The sequence below is a fragment of the Micromesistius poutassou genome, assembly GCF_964030765.1.
Source record: "Micromesistius poutassou genome assembly, chromosome: 13".
Classification (NCBI taxonomy): domain Eukaryota; kingdom Metazoa; phylum Chordata; class Actinopteri; order Gadiformes; family Gadidae; genus Micromesistius; species Micromesistius poutassou.
Window position 1 is genome coordinate 17921748 of NC_140283.1, and position 15057 is coordinate 17936804.

General features: G+C 43.8%; 1 protein-coding gene across 3 annotated transcripts; it reads right to left on the reverse strand.

The window, feature by feature from the left end:
- Positions 1–5711: 5711 nt before the first annotated feature.
- Positions 5712–14138, reverse strand: caprin1b (cell cycle associated protein 1b). Of its 3 annotated transcripts, none has more exons than XM_084477561.1 (18): positions 14003–14138; positions 13368–13532; positions 13130–13192; positions 12946–13032; positions 12589–12827; positions 12397–12479; positions 9983–10210; positions 9821–9870; positions 9233–9316; positions 8954–9130; positions 8755–8863; positions 8569–8630; positions 8385–8477; positions 7960–8070; positions 7644–7809; positions 7344–7523; positions 6882–6991; positions 5712–6247 (listed from the first exon to the last, which is right to left on the reverse strand). In XM_084477561.1, the coding sequence occupies exons 2-18, from the start codon at positions 13530–13532 to the stop codon at positions 6161–6163; spliced, it is 2094 nt and encodes a 697-aa protein (XP_084333687.1). In that variant the 5' UTR covers positions 14003–14138; the 3' UTR covers positions 5712–6160. The 3 variants fall into 3 exon arrangements, with proteins under 3 accessions (XP_084333687.1, XP_084333686.1, XP_084333685.1); XM_084477560.1 differs by having other exon boundaries at positions 7656–7809; positions 7960–8094; XM_084477559.1 differs by having other exon boundaries at positions 7960–8094.
- Positions 14139–15057: the final 919 nt, after the last annotated feature.

Here is a 15057-nt window from a genome sequence, read left to right on the forward strand (position 1 = left end):
AATGGCACATTTATTAACCCATAAACTGGTCAGTTACGACTGAGCAGTCACTCCACAGGACTGGAACGATGGGGAAAGAAACGCGCGCTGTGGTATATCTTGATAGCGATTGGTGGTCATGGAACATGGAACGTGGAGTCATTTGGCCAAAGATTTTTTTTATTGTGAAGATAGCAAACTTGTTTCTCGCTCATTATACAGTCGGTTATTATCAGGGGTGCACATAACTTTTTTAGTGAGTTACTCATTTGAGTACCAGGAGATGGTGTTCGGTACGCACTCCACACGTAGCGTCGTTTTGATAATAATAATAAAGGCGATTAATTAATTAATTAATGATAAGGGGGGAGAGTGTTTGGTTGCATGCGGTCGGGCAGGATTGTTGACGGGGGGGTCCAGTCCGTCACTGCCACGGAGCGATAGGATGTCCAGTGTTTCCCATAGACCAGGTAGCAATGTGTGGCGGATTTGTTGACGAGGGGGGCATTGTCGTTAATAGAAAATGCGGATCATTTTCTTTCTCGTGTGTCTCGTTTTTCGCCCGTGCTTAAAACCGCCACTGCTTATAATGCTAAAGCCCAGTTCAGACCAAAGATTCGCGACGCAAAGATAAGATTTTGCTTGCAACTCGCAACTCCTTGCGACGAGACGGGCTGAGACGTTCTAAAAACTGGGCAGTTCACACTGCTGCACCGGGCGGCGATTAGTTTTATTTTGGTTGAGAGTAGGCTAGAGTTGCTGTGTTTCGCCATTCTCCACTACTTCTGCATTGTAGTAATTCGCTGGAGCAGTTTGTTTAGATCCCGCTAGTTGGATACATTGCATTCTTTCGTAGTGGCGACTTATCGACTGCAAGGGAAGCTCGGCTTCACCTAAAATTTCGAAAATTAAATGGTCAGATATATACTGTTGTGTTAACATTTAATTGATTAAAAATGTGTTAGAACACGTCCATCTCGAAGACGAGTCCGTTCAGAATCAGCTGCTTATCGCAGGTCGACTGACTCGATTTCCTTCTCATACACTTACGTGTTTAATTTGCGTGTGTTTAGACAGATGGGCGCGCGCACACACACGCGCACCAAGCATCACCAGCATTCATTCATTCTTCAACACTCACTCGCGGTAAAACTAGCCTTATAAATCCCCGTTGCGCATGGAACTGCCACATTGGCAGTGTTGTGTTTCACCAAAAAAAAAAAAAATTAACAAAACTGTCTTCTAAATTAATGAAATACTGGGAAACGAATAAACCATTATAAGCAACGAGTGAACTTAATAAGCGGTCGAAATATTTTTTTCAACCACCGCCTCTTTCCCTTGACGGTGCGCAAAGCCCGCACGGCGCACACAGACAGGTAGCAAAAAGCAAAGCAGTCTCAGCATAAACACACAGTTGTGCGTTAAATTTGTCCATCGGGGAACACGTCAATTCCTCTAATGCTGACGTTTAAAATATATCAGCACCTATTTACCTTGATCTTCAGCTGTAGCCTTGCTGAACTCCCTGCATCCTCGCTGTCTTTATTCATTTTTTCCAGATTCGTATGGCGGTCTTATTAACTAGCTCATTGGTGAACACCTCGTCAGGTTTTAAACAGCGACACGCACTCGGAGACAGTAGCCTAAGCCTAAAGAAAGACAGGTCCATAGCTGCTGCACAAAAATAATGCAATAATAATAATAATGCAATCCAGTACCAACTCGACTTGACTCGAGTTGCCAAATACGGGACTATCCCGTATTTTACGGGACGGTTGGCAACCCTACCTGCAAATGTATAAATCAGTGTTCGAATTACGTGGGAGCCAGAGGGAACCGAGCTTCCAAAAAGGCAAAGTCAAAAAACTGAGGGGTCTCATATCTGAAGGTGTCTGCCATATTTGGCATTGTAATTTCATCTTAAACAACACTCATCCATCCCCGTGCAGTCTCTTACCATTAAAGATGTTAGATTAAAATATAGGCTATACGTCACGTAGACTGACTCATTTCACGGATTCCTGTGAGACCGGGTTGCCTTAATTACATCGGTCGCATTTGTCTGGTGAAAACTAAATGTCAAGGGAAAGAGGCGGTGGTTGAAAAAAGTATTTCGATCGCTTATTAGGTTCACTCGTGGCGTGTAATGATTTATTCGTTTCCCTGTATCATTTCCTTAATTTAGAAGACAGTTAAAAAAAATAATAATAAAAAAAAAATTATGAAAAAAATATTATATTAAAAAAAATTATGAAAAAAAAAAATTATGAAAAAAAAAATCCTATAAAAAAAAATTTATGAAAAAAAAAATATAAAAAAAAATTATAATTTTTTTTTTAAAAAAAAAAAATTATAATTTTTTTTTTTTTTTTAAAAAAAATTATAATTTTTTTTTTATAAATTAAAAAAAAAAAAAAAAAAATTGGACCTGCGCACAAATGTTTTTTTTTGGACCTGCGCACGCGCATCTTTTTTTGGACATGCGCGCGCAGGTTCAAAAAAAAGATGCGCGCGCAGATCCCCAAAAAAGATGCGCGCGCATCATTTTTTGGATCTGCGTGCGCATCTTTTTTTTGGACATGCGCACGCGCATCTTTTTTTTGGATCTGCGTGCGCATCTTTTTTTTGGACATGCGCACGCGCATCTTTTTTTGGACATGCGCGCGCAGGGCCAAAAAAAGATGCGCGTGCGCATGTCCAAAAAAAAGATGCGCGCGCAGATCCAAAAAAAAACATTTGTGCGCAGGTCCAATTTTTTTTTTATTATTATTTTTTTAATTTATATATTTTTTTTAAATAATTTTTTTTATATAATTTTTTTTTATATAATTTTTTTTATATAATTTTTTTTCATAATTTTTTTTATATAATTTTTTTTTATATAATTTTTTTTATATATATTTTTTTTTATAATTTTTTTTCATATTTTTTTAATATCTTTTTTTAAATCTGTTTTTATATATATTTATATATAAAAAAAAAATTCAGTAAGGCAAGACCGCACGGGGATGGATAATGAGCGTTGTTTAAGATGAAATTACAATGCCAAATATGGCAGACACCTTCAGATTGTGAGAGACCCCCTCCGTTTTTTGACTTTGTTGCCTATTTGGGAGCTTGGTTCCCTCTGGCTCCCACGTAATTCGATTTATACATTTCAGAGCTGCCAACTTGCACGGTGCACCGTGTGACACACGTTTTTGCCTGCTTACACACGCCACGCATCCAATTTCTCACGGCCAAAAAAACAAAAAACACGCGTCCCCCCGTCAATCCCGATCGTCGGTCCGTCCGTCCCCCCGTCAACAATCACGATCGCCTCCCCCCCCCACACAGTCAACATTTAAGCCCAGTTCAGACCAAAGATTCGCGACGCAACTGATTGCAACTCGCAACTCCTTGCGACTCCTTGCGGCGAGACGGGCTGAGACGTTCTAAAAACGGGGCAGTTCACACTGCTGCACCGGGCGGCGACGGCAGGTGGTCTCCCAACTGTGAACGCTCTGGCACAGCTGAGAGCCGCATCAGCATCACTTCCATCCTGCTAAAAAGTAACCTAACAGGTTTGCGATTAGTTTTATTTTGGTTGAGAGTATAGAGTTGCTGTGAGAGTTTCGCCATTCTCCACTACTTCTGCATTGTAGTAATTCGCTGGAGCTTAGTTTGTTTAGATCCCGCTAGTTGGATACATTGCATTCTTTCGTAGTGGCGACTTCTCGACTGCAAGGGAAGCTCGGCTTCCCCTAAAATTCCCCGAAAATTAAATGGTCAGATATATACTGTTGTGTTAACATTTCATTGATTAAAAATGCGTTAGAACACGTCCATCTCGAAGACGAGTTCGTTCAGAATCAGCTGCTTATCGCAGGTCGACTGACTCGATTTCCTTCTCATACACTTACGTGTTTAATTTGCGTGTGTTTAGACAGATGGGCGTGCACACACACGCGCACCAAGCATCACCCGCATTCATTCATTATTTTAAACACTCCCCGCGGTAAAACTGTTTTCTCACGATCAAATACTCATCAATCCTAAAAGTAATGGGCTTGTACACGATGTCTTTGTCAAGAACATATGTGTTTGCTGTAGCCTACGGTGTTTGCAGATGCATTGATTTAAAAGTAGGCCTACAATTTACCGCTGTATCAGCTGTTCTTTCCCAAATCATTTAACCAATCATTTACCCTAAAACTAGATTTTGTTTTGGAAGCCTAAATATACTTTCTCAAATGTATTATTGTTATTATTATTATTATTATTATTTTAACGCATGGCATAGCTTACTATACTTCATTCATGTTCATTCATGCAGCCCTATGGAAAAAAAAATGTTTCCACAATCCACACGCTATTTCTATGCAGTTTCACACGTATGCATAATCTTTGACATCATAATATTTAACATGCAAGTGTAGTGGTGCCTGGTTGCTGCGGGGGAAAATCAGCTTTGCGCCGGGTGCAAACTAGCAACGACACATGCGTCGGTGTAGAAAGTAAATTGCGCCGGGCGCAAGATAGGGCCCTTCTTCTGTTTGGCGCACATGGCTAATTTGCATACGCGCACAGGACTGTCGGAATGGAAACACGTCGGACTGGCAGCATGTAACCATAACAACGGCTAACGTGTAACGGTAACGGTGGTCCCGTTAAAATAATGTCAATGAATCAGCTCAAGCCTAACGTTATCTACAATCGTTGTTCTGGAACCAAAGATAAGGATCTACAACTTGTAGGCCTATTTAATAAGCCTAAATTGTTCTGTGCTGTGTCCTGATTGGCTGAAGAGAAATAGCCACATCGTTGCGTTCTAAAACTGGACCTGGCGATTTGACATGGTCAATCTTTGGCGACTCCTTGCAACGCCTTGCGACGACCAGTTCACACTGCTGCAACTTTTCCCCTGCGACGTTCTAAAACCGTCTCGTTGCAAGTCGTTGCGTCGCGAATCTTTGGTCTGAACTGGGCTTTACATCTTTTGGCGTAGGTTCCGCCCACGAGATTCAGCTCAACAGCAAGCAAAACTTTTGGATTCGCAAGCGAAACTTTTGGATTCGCAAGCGAAACTTTTGGATTCACAAGCAAAACTTTTGGATTCGCAAACCAAACTTTTGGATTCGCAAACAAAACTTTTGGATTCGCAAACAAAACTTTTGGATTCCCATTAATACATTTTTAATCACATTTATTTTACTTGCAATAAAACAATTTTTGATTGCAGTGTCGATAGTTTTGCTCTCAAATCTATTTTTTGATTGCAGTGTGGAAAGTTTTGCTCTCAAACCTATTCTGTTTGATTGCATAATAAAGACACAAATCTACCTCCATACGCGCGGTGCACACAGCGCTCCGGCTCCGTATGCCTTTTTTTTTTGCAGGTGGGGAGACGCAGAAGTAGTACAAGATACACGTGTAGTTTTGTTTTGATGACCTGACGGTGAGTTACGCAAAGGCGCTGTGGTGGCACAAGTGACATTTTCGTCTCGTTTTTATTCGTTAACGAAAGTGTCAAAAGATTTCGTCGTAGTTTTTTTTTTAAATTTAGTTATCGTCTCGTTTTCGTCAGACTGTAGACCCCCCCCCCCCCCCCCAATGTTATCACAATGGATCTCCACGAATCACAATTTTGTTTAAAAAAAACGGCGAATTTCGCCGAAAGGTGACTAGTTTGCATGCCTGATTGAGTGATATATGCGTTTTATATACAAATGCACAGATTAGGGCAAGGGTATGCAACACATCTTTATTGAAACTTTTGAAGCAACATCAATTTACAAAGAAATGGAACCATTCAAATTAACAAATGTTCTTTATAACCAAACGGACAAATTAAAAATAAGGGCTGAGAAGGGAGAAAACAATTTGAAGGTTTGGACCAGCAGTGGCAGGGTGTTTTATTCATACAAAAAAATAACTTAATGAATCTTTCAAGTTTACAGGAGCATTGAACGCGGGCCAGCGTAAAACCCATGATTGGATTTACATTTCAAACTTGTCTCGACCTAAAAACGTTCATATTATATGCCGTCAACGTGGACACACCTTAATTAAAGAACCAGGAAATAACCACAGATTAAAAACAAAGAATGGACATAAATGAGCCGGAACAAACATCGTTTTTTGATTCTTTGAATTTGCAGTGTGGTGCAAGTTAGTCACAGTCAATATCAGCGGGAGTTCAGGAGCGCAGGGCCTGAGCGCCTCCCCGGGGGGCCCCTCGGGGTCCCTGGCCCGTCCCCCGCTTGTAGTTCTGTTGGTAACCGTCCTGGGGAAGGAACCATGAACACAAACAATATTAAAGAACACCAGAGCACAGCAGTCACACCAATGACCACATCAATGATCACTAAATAAATAAAAATTTAAGTACTGAGTTGTGTAGCATCTTATCCTAGCTATCTTTGTTGTGTACGGGGAATGGGTTAACCTAGCGATTATTGGTGCTTGCTTCTATGAACATCCTTACTGGAAAACAGGTGATGCAGACGGCGATATATTGTTTCTCGTTCTTCTGACAAATGTCTTATGACTTATTGTAAGTTGCTTTGGATAAAACCGTCTGCTAAACGCCGTAGAATGTAAATATCAGGACTACCGGGTGGTTTCATTAGTGTACACTGGATTGGATTACGGAGCAACATTGTGTGTGCTTAAAGTCCAGCTGAAGTGATGTAGTGACAGTGTACCATTAACATTGCGGCAGAGCAAACATTGAGCTCCATCAATCCAAGCAACAGGCCGACCATGTGCTTAAGGAAATGTTCAGCGTTACAGAAAATGTGCTGACTTGACAGGCCGATGAGGTCAATCAATGGGCCTCTGGCAGGTTAGGATGCTGCAATGGCGTCGGCTATCCCGATGAAGTGATCAATAGAGGATGTTTAGTGCACTTTTCATACCCGTTGGTAGTTTCCATTGGGGTAGTCCCGAGGCGTGTTGAACTGAGTCTGACCATATCCAGAGTTAGCAGTATTGGTGAAGGGGATGCGATAATTGTCATTGTAACCACCTACAAAACAAAAGTACAATGTTTCTAACGTTATCCGGTTGATGAGTGCACATATACTTATGGTGCTTATGTATGCCATCTGGTGGATGGTTTTATCTAACGCAATGCGTGCATACTTTCCTAATATGGGCGGCCCCAACCCCAGCTAGAGAACTCCCTGTGACACAAAGGGCTAGCAAACGCTTTGACAGCAGCACAAGCAGAAGAACTGACGGGTGCCATTTTGATGCCCGTCTCTAATTTGAAACTGATCCACCTCATATCAGAAACGGCTGATCAGCATCTCTATCCCCAGACAAGTGATCTTATCCCCAGGTCTCTCTATTAATGTAAGCTTCTGGGTCCCATTCACCTCTGAAACCGTTGGAGGAGCCCCTGTAGCCGTTCATCATGCCCCGGGCGTTGCGGGGGCCGCCGCGGGCCATGCCCCTGCTGTTGTAGAAGGACTGCCCCTGCCGGTTGAAGCCCGCGCCCTGCTGCGAGGCCTGCTGCTGGCCGCCGGACTGGTCTTGAGAATGGAAGGCACCGACGTCTGGAAACCACAGGGCGGTTGATGAGCACGGGCCCGCCGTGATAAACACGCCGTTGACATTTCCACACACACACACACACACACACTTAAATTAAATTTAAAAAAAAGGCAAGCGGCTACCGTTGGGCTCACCGGACTGCAGCGGTTCCGACTGCATCTCCGAGGCCTCGGCGGAGAGCGGGGACTGGCTGCTGAAGCCCTGGCTGTAGCTGTTTTGGTATTGGCTGGCCTGGTTCAAGGCCTCCGTCTCAGTCGCCGGAGGGACCGGCGCGTTGAGGTTGAACACCTGACAAGTCAACACAACACAAGAGTTCATGGTTGTCAAACAACGAGACACACCGGTCAGTGTCTTGAGTGCGTTAGGGGGCCGAGGGGCTGCGATACGCTGCAATTGACCAGAGGACCCTGTTGAGTATTGTTATTGGGTGGGCCTTACTGTCTGCATGGACTGGAATGGCGCGGCGTTGACGTTGATCCCACTGCTGTGGGGAGCCTTGGAGACGGGCTGGAACTGAGTCTGAGAGGCCGGGGACAGGGCCGTGGAGGCCTGCTCTGACAAAGACAAGGGGGTCTGACCAGAGAGGACACACATTAGCCATAGCCCAGATGTTTCCATCGGTTTGTACATTTACAGGTGGAAAATAGCAATTTGCTAAAACCTGGTACAATGCATCTCTGCTTGCTCTAAACAAGGCTATTGTTTATTTTGTACATTGTCCCTGTTTAAATAAAGTTACATTACAACACCGAGTTTACTGAAGTGGACTGATGGATGTCATCTGCTGCCCCCTATTGGCAAGCAGATCCGATTGCATTCAACGTCAATCAAAAGTGATGAGAATCCTTTGTCTTAGTGATTACCTGAAGGGTTTCTAAGGACTCCGTTGACGGCCTGGGCTCTTGTGCGTGGGGGGTCTGGTACATAGGAGGTGGGGTAGGGGAGACGATGGGGACCTAAACAGAGCATTCGAGTTTATTAAAGCATGCTCTTTTGAATGGATTTGATACGGATTGTTAGACGATTGCTATTGTCATGGCGACGTACTTGCGTGGGCTCAGGTTGAACAGGGACAGCGTTGGGTTGTGAGAGGCGGGACTCTGGGCGAACTGAAACAAAAACCGCATCAAAACATCAAAGCTTCGTCCCAGTGACACACCGACATGAGCCTTCTGTGAAATACACAAGGGGATACTGCATCCGGGCAACACCCGGGTCGGACCAGAGACGTACCTGGCGGACAGACCATCTGGGGCATGTCCACAATCTGAAGAGGCTTCATCGGCTGGGCCGATACGATGGCTGGGTCAAGAGGGGGTCCCTCAAACTCCAGCATGGAGTCCTGAAATGTGGCGAGACAAGCGTTTCAACGCACCATGTCAAGAGTTAACGAGTTCTCTCTGGGAGGCGTCACCTTGCTTCCGCCACCCACCTGCATGAAGTTGTACGTTCCCTGCATCTGCTCCATCAGGTCCTGCACCACCTGCTTCCGGACCAGGGGGTCGCTGGGCGGGGAGGCGGGGGGTAGGGACCCCTGGTGGGGGCAGCTCTCCAAGGGCAGAGCAGAGGGTGGCGGCTGCACCGCCTGCTGCTGCATGACGACCACGGCCTAAGAGACGCGGGGCGGGGGTGGGAGCGGTGTGAGTGGAGCACCCTAGAATAACCTCAATGAACAGGAGCGTTGACTCAAGATCCTGCTCCTTCATCCTACCTCTGTTTCGGCGGCCCACTCGGCCACCTGCTCCTTGTCATTAGTCCGGTATGCACCTTCTGGAATGAACTGTCTGTTTACAAACTGGAGAACGAAGAAAGCCCATCAGTAGCGCCCACAGCAGCAGCAACAACAAAAAAACACTACTAAATATTAATTGATTTGTATCGATTAATCGATTATACAGCCGACGATTCGATGCATCGATTCGTCTGCAAGAGTAACAATTATTAACAAAAAAAGTTTTTCCTCTTCTTTTTTTACAGTGAATAGGCTAATTTCCGTACTAAACCTGCACAGTAAGCACTAAAGTGTATATAGAATACTGTTTCTGTATTCTCAATAAAAGGTAAATGATTAATTTTTTTGATGATTTATTTGATAGATATAATGTAAAAAAATATCGAGTATCGAATCAAATCGTATTGTGGGGAATTCTGAAGTATTGAAAATAATCGTATCGTTGGCTTAAGAAATCAATATTGTATCGAATCGTCATGAAGGCTCCGATTTACACCCCTAGACACTACACACAGAAGGGACGCAACCTCGTGATCCTCGAGAAAAGCAATATCATTCCACACTTACCTCTGTGGCTTCCACCTCGATGGGCTCTATGTACTCCATGACTTCTCCTTCTGTGAGGGGCAAACATTGCATGAGTGATCTGAACTCCCACCCTTCAATTCAATTGAGATCAAAAAAACAAAAACAAAAACAAGCGGTTGGCTCTCAGATGAATGACCTGACCTGGCTCAATGCTCTGCTCCTGCACCTCCGACGGCTCGACCGCGGCTCCTGCCGGCACCTCCTCCTCTTCTTCATCTTCCTCCTCCTCCTCCTCCTCTTCCTCCTGTTGCTGCTGCTGCTGCTGCGGTGGGAGCTCCCTCTCCTCACACACTCCGTTCTGGTGGGCCGGAGCCTTGTCGAAGTACCCGCTCAGCAGAACCTGGTCCAGGCTCTCCTTCAGCGCCTTGTCTGGAGAAACAGGACAGGACTTGTGTTGGGATAAGCCACACAAGGAAACACGAGGGAACAGAATAGAGCCATGGTAACATTTCCCTATAGATGGATGGATTCAAAATGTATGATCATTTTTGTGAGGTTGGTTATTGATAATATAGCTGAGAATAAAAATTGGCCAGGCAGTCGATAGTACTTTATTCCTCAATGCTGTCAGTCTAGTATCACTCCCAACTGGATTTTAACTGTTGGCTACAGTTTGTGAATGAATCATAGGCACACAATGAACTAATTACCATTATGTCAGGCTGCAGAGTTGAATTAACATTACAATTCTGTGGCGCCGTTACTCTTTATGCAGAGGTTGTCCAAAATTGTGGGGATTGTAGGGGTGGCACAAATACACTATTTCAAGCTTCAGATAATAGTAAAGGTTTCCCAACACATTAAAATAGTCCGAGAGAAAAAAGTAAATTCATAGTTTGTATCTTTCCCTCATGCATCTGACTTGTAGTTTTACTTATAAAGTCTGAAACATTTGTTTTAAGGTATCGAACCGCTTTAAATATTATACAAAAAAATGATCAGTTGATAAAAACGCAATTCTGCAGCAGTGGTCTCCGCTGGCTCCATTTCAGATAGGGAACTATTATTCAAAGCTTGAAATTATGTATTCTGTCCTGCAATAAATTTGGGACGGTCTCCTCTATTTACGAGGTAGAAGAAAGGGGAGAAAAACATTAACACCAGATTCATAACGTCTTCCTTTGCAGCTTCATCACAAAGGCCAAATACAACACAAAGAGTCTTAGCCACTTAAACCTGAATAAACCGGAAACTCTGAATTTGCATCAACTGGTGTAAAAATGTCCACAATGTTGCAACACCAATAGGAACTTGAGTTCAGAGTGACATTTTGAGCTCAACATGGCTGGTTTCTGTTGGCAAATAATGACACCACATTAAGTAGGATGTTGCTCAAGTTCAATTCTCAGTACCAACAGAGATTTTCTCAACACATTGCTCCACCACACGGCAGATCGTCGTTTATTGCAATACCCATCAAAGCCGGCTTTCATAAAACACTTGTTTCTACACCGAGACTAGAAATTAATCATTGTTGCATGTGATGAATGCAGCTGCAAGGCATCCAACCACATCCATCCACACCCACCCCATTTCATCTGTGATGCTTGAAGCAAAAAATAACTAAACTTCCTCTTAGCTAACGGTCCATCAATGCATCAATAAACAGAAGTTCTAAACAGATTGAGGGAGTGGGGGGAGGGGAAATTGGGTGGGTCACTAAGGTCGTTGCATGCTACAGAGACCTGGCCGGTGGTGTCACAGGCGACGGGGCACCTGGCACCCTGCCTCACTGCCCAGCCAGAATAAGCCCACAGGGCCCGAGCCGACTGCAGCAGTTTATGTGCAAGTACAATGCCAGACTGCTGAAAATGCACCACTCCAATAACCCCGGGGCCAATAATCCACACATCAATGCCATGCACATACTTCCTGAACAATGCAACACCAACAGGGGGTTTTCTCTGATAGTAGGATGCGATATACTTCAGATACTGTATCGTCCGGTTGACTCAAAAAAATCAAATCAAGTTCTCCAATAGTCAATTTGCATCAACTTGTTCAGCAACGTTTGCTAGTTAAAAGTCGAACACAGAAGGACCAGGTTAAACAAAACACAAAAACAAACAGAATCATATCGGCACTCAAAAAGGGTTGGAATATCTTGCAGATTCCCGTCCCCGTCCATAGTTCATATGAATGCGCCGAGCAGTGGGTTGATTTAGTAGTGAGCAAGCACAGGTGGCAGTGAATACATCATTCCAAACACACAGGCTGACGTTGCGGGTGAGTGCCTGTGATCAGCAAGTGGTACTGCGCATTGATTTTTCTTTCCATATGGAAGAAAATGGTGGACAGATATGGAAGGCAGAGTGAAACGGGGAAGTATTGCTAGAATGTATTTATAGCCGAAAGTACAAACTTTAGGTATTGAATTTTGGATGTGGATTTCCTCCTCTTATTTATGTTTGACTAAATCTGGCATGGATTCCATAGGTTCAAAACAACATTCTCCAAGCTTCAGTTCAAACCGCTGTTTAGATAGCAGTTATGCAGCAGCAATAACATGTCACAACACACAGCTCCCCTTCAGAATGTTATTTACATGTACTTACATGTTGTTCCGACCACAGCCTTGTCCCTCCCTTCCATTAAGTCCCAGAGGTGTGTAGATGCATCCTCATACTGGTCAGCCAACCTACACAAAATACAGACACCATAAATGTTAACAAACTATATCCACCACAATAGAGCCAGTTGCTTTGCACCAGCAGTCCCTGAACACAACACAACACCGCCAAACCCACCTGACGTTCTGGTCGCGGTCCGGCCCGACCAGCTTGTAGAACTCGTCCAGGGCGCTGAGGTCCGCGTCTGTGAGTAGTGGTGAACCCCCGACCCCCTGCCTCAGCTCCTGCCGGACCGAGTCGTCCCCGAGCCGGTCCAGGAGGTACTGCAGCTCCAGAACGTTCTTCAGCCTCTTCTGCTCCACCTCCTCGCGCTGCAGCTGCTCCCGCCGCACCGTCTTCTTCACAGCCTTCTGGATCTGGGGAGGAGGAGGATGGTGATGATGGGGAGGATGAGGTGATGACATGGGTTCCAGGTTAAATCAACTAGGAATAAAACACGACCACTCTCTAAGGTTAACTAATACTCATGCTTACGTCTTGCCCCAGTGTGACGAAGCCCTTCTGCAGCTCCCGGGCAAACTCCAGGTTATTGACGATTTCCTGGTACTTGGTGAGAGCATCCTATGAAAGAACAAAGGGGGTAATTAGAGAAAGCCCGACCTGGAGTTAATAATTAAATGGACTAACAATTCATTTATTAGACGGTTAATTGACTCACCAGCTGGTCCTGGTTCAGACGCTCCCCTTTATTTTTCTTGGCTTGATAGTCATCCAATTTGCCCTGCAACAGTCAAATAAAATAAAATTACATTAACCTAAACACAACAATAGCTCAGCATGGATAACATTTGGTGTTTTAAAACCGATGTTGAAGGACTATGACAAAGATATGAGGCAATACATTACATTACATCTATGAAGCAACAACAAAAACAGGGCAGGAGGATGACATTCACCTTTTTCTTCTCCATGTTGCGAACCTTCTTCTCGATGACACACAGCACCTGTTTCAAAACCTCCGACTGTCCCGCTAGTGAGATTTGGCCCAATGATGCTGGAGCGGATCCCACATCTGGGCTCGCAGCCTGAACTGTCCTGTTCCCAATCATAGCTGAGGGCATCTACAAAAGATGCAAGTGTCATGGAGATGCATATGAAACAGAGGGAATAACACAATTGAACAGTACAATAACTGGAAATTAAATTGAATAGATTGGTCATAAAAAGTAATCTATTGTTGAATCAGCATGCAAATTTCCATGATACCAATTGAATCCAGCAGCCTGACAACCATTTGTACACAGAATCCCCAGGGCGGGTAATGGTTGCTACTGCCAGCCAAACAACATCCTGTCAGTAAGGTGCAGCCATAGACGTAGCTCAATTCCACTACATATGTTAGCCTGTAATCACAATAGGTTGGCATAATGGCCTTGGCCGCACTGTCGTGGATGCGGCTAGCCCAGTTAGCACTGCCCCTTGACAAAGCATCTTTCTGCAAAGCTATGGTTAGCTTGATGGCCAAAATAACAGCGTGGGCTAGCTGCAACCCGGCGAGCTATCCTAGGCATAGGACCCTAAATGTACCCACCTTTATATCCTATATCCACCGGGGGAAAGGTGTTAACGCAGTACACAGATAAGGCAAGAAGAATAGATGTGTTGCTTTATTGTTATATTTTTTCTCTAGTGTGGGATCCGCCCCGCCGGCCTCACCGACAACTGAGACGGTTCGGAAGGCGAAGAAACTCTTTATAAAGACGAGGGTCCGCTTTGAGGTGTCGGGTGTATGCCTTATCGGAAAGGACTGCTCGAAATAAACCATACACGTCAGTTAAAATACATTTTCGATTTTTCTCGATTTATATAATCTTTGGGTAATGTTTTTGCTCAATATGTGATGCTTGGAAAATAACAATAAATGTTTCGTTTAGTGTTTGTGCACCGGCGTGTTCGGGTCGAGCCACTTAGCAGAAAATCTGCAAAATCATTAGCCTTTATTGCTGATATTTATGAGGAGACAGTTCTGCATGAATTTAAAATAGGTTAGCAAAAAAAAAGAGTGGATTCTTACATATCAAAACCCAAATAGTCAGCAATGGACAAACCCGAATCGTCATTAAAACCATATGTTTATATTGATGATACCTAATTATATATCAATGCATCTATAAGTAGGTGGGAGCGCTTCGAGTGGATCCAATCTTTAAATCTATTTAAATGTTGTTAGCCTACCAGGTTCTATCCCTCAATGGTTGTAAAGTGTTTTGTCTTTAGATTGCGTTTATAACCATGCAGAACATCTGCATTTAGTCAGAAGAAGTGCTTAACGAACTCAAATTAATGTTGAAAATATTAAAATGAAATAAGAAATCAAGCATTTAATAAGTATGTTCATTTTTGTCAGCAGAATGTTTGTAGAATATCCACCTGCATAAAAGTTATAATTTTAGTCAGCAGAGGGCAGTAAAACGCTAATTTCTCTCAAAAAAAGCTAAAGAGTGAACTCGCATCTCTAAAAACATAGGGACATGACCTTGATACACATCATCCAACACAAACAATGACTCGGGTTCATCATGCAAACAATGAATCATGTTCATGCATAAACATGAGCCTTCTCTCTCTCTCTCTCTCTCTCTCTCT

Excerpts from the sequence above, each read along its gene's own strand:
- caprin1b (XM_084477559.1), bottom strand. The coding sequence starts at position 13,532 with ATGCCCTCAGCTATGATTGGGAACAGGACAGTTCAGGCTGCGAGCCCA. Across the intron at positions 13,033-13,129 it reads GTCTGAACCAGGACCAGCTG|GATGCTCTCACCAAGTACCA; the intron begins GTGAGTCAATTA and ends GTTCTTTCATAG. Across the intron at positions 10,211-12,396 it reads GGCTGTGGTCGGAACAACAT|ACAAGGCGCTGAAGGAGAGC; the intron begins GTAAGTACATGT and ends CTGTTTCTCCAG.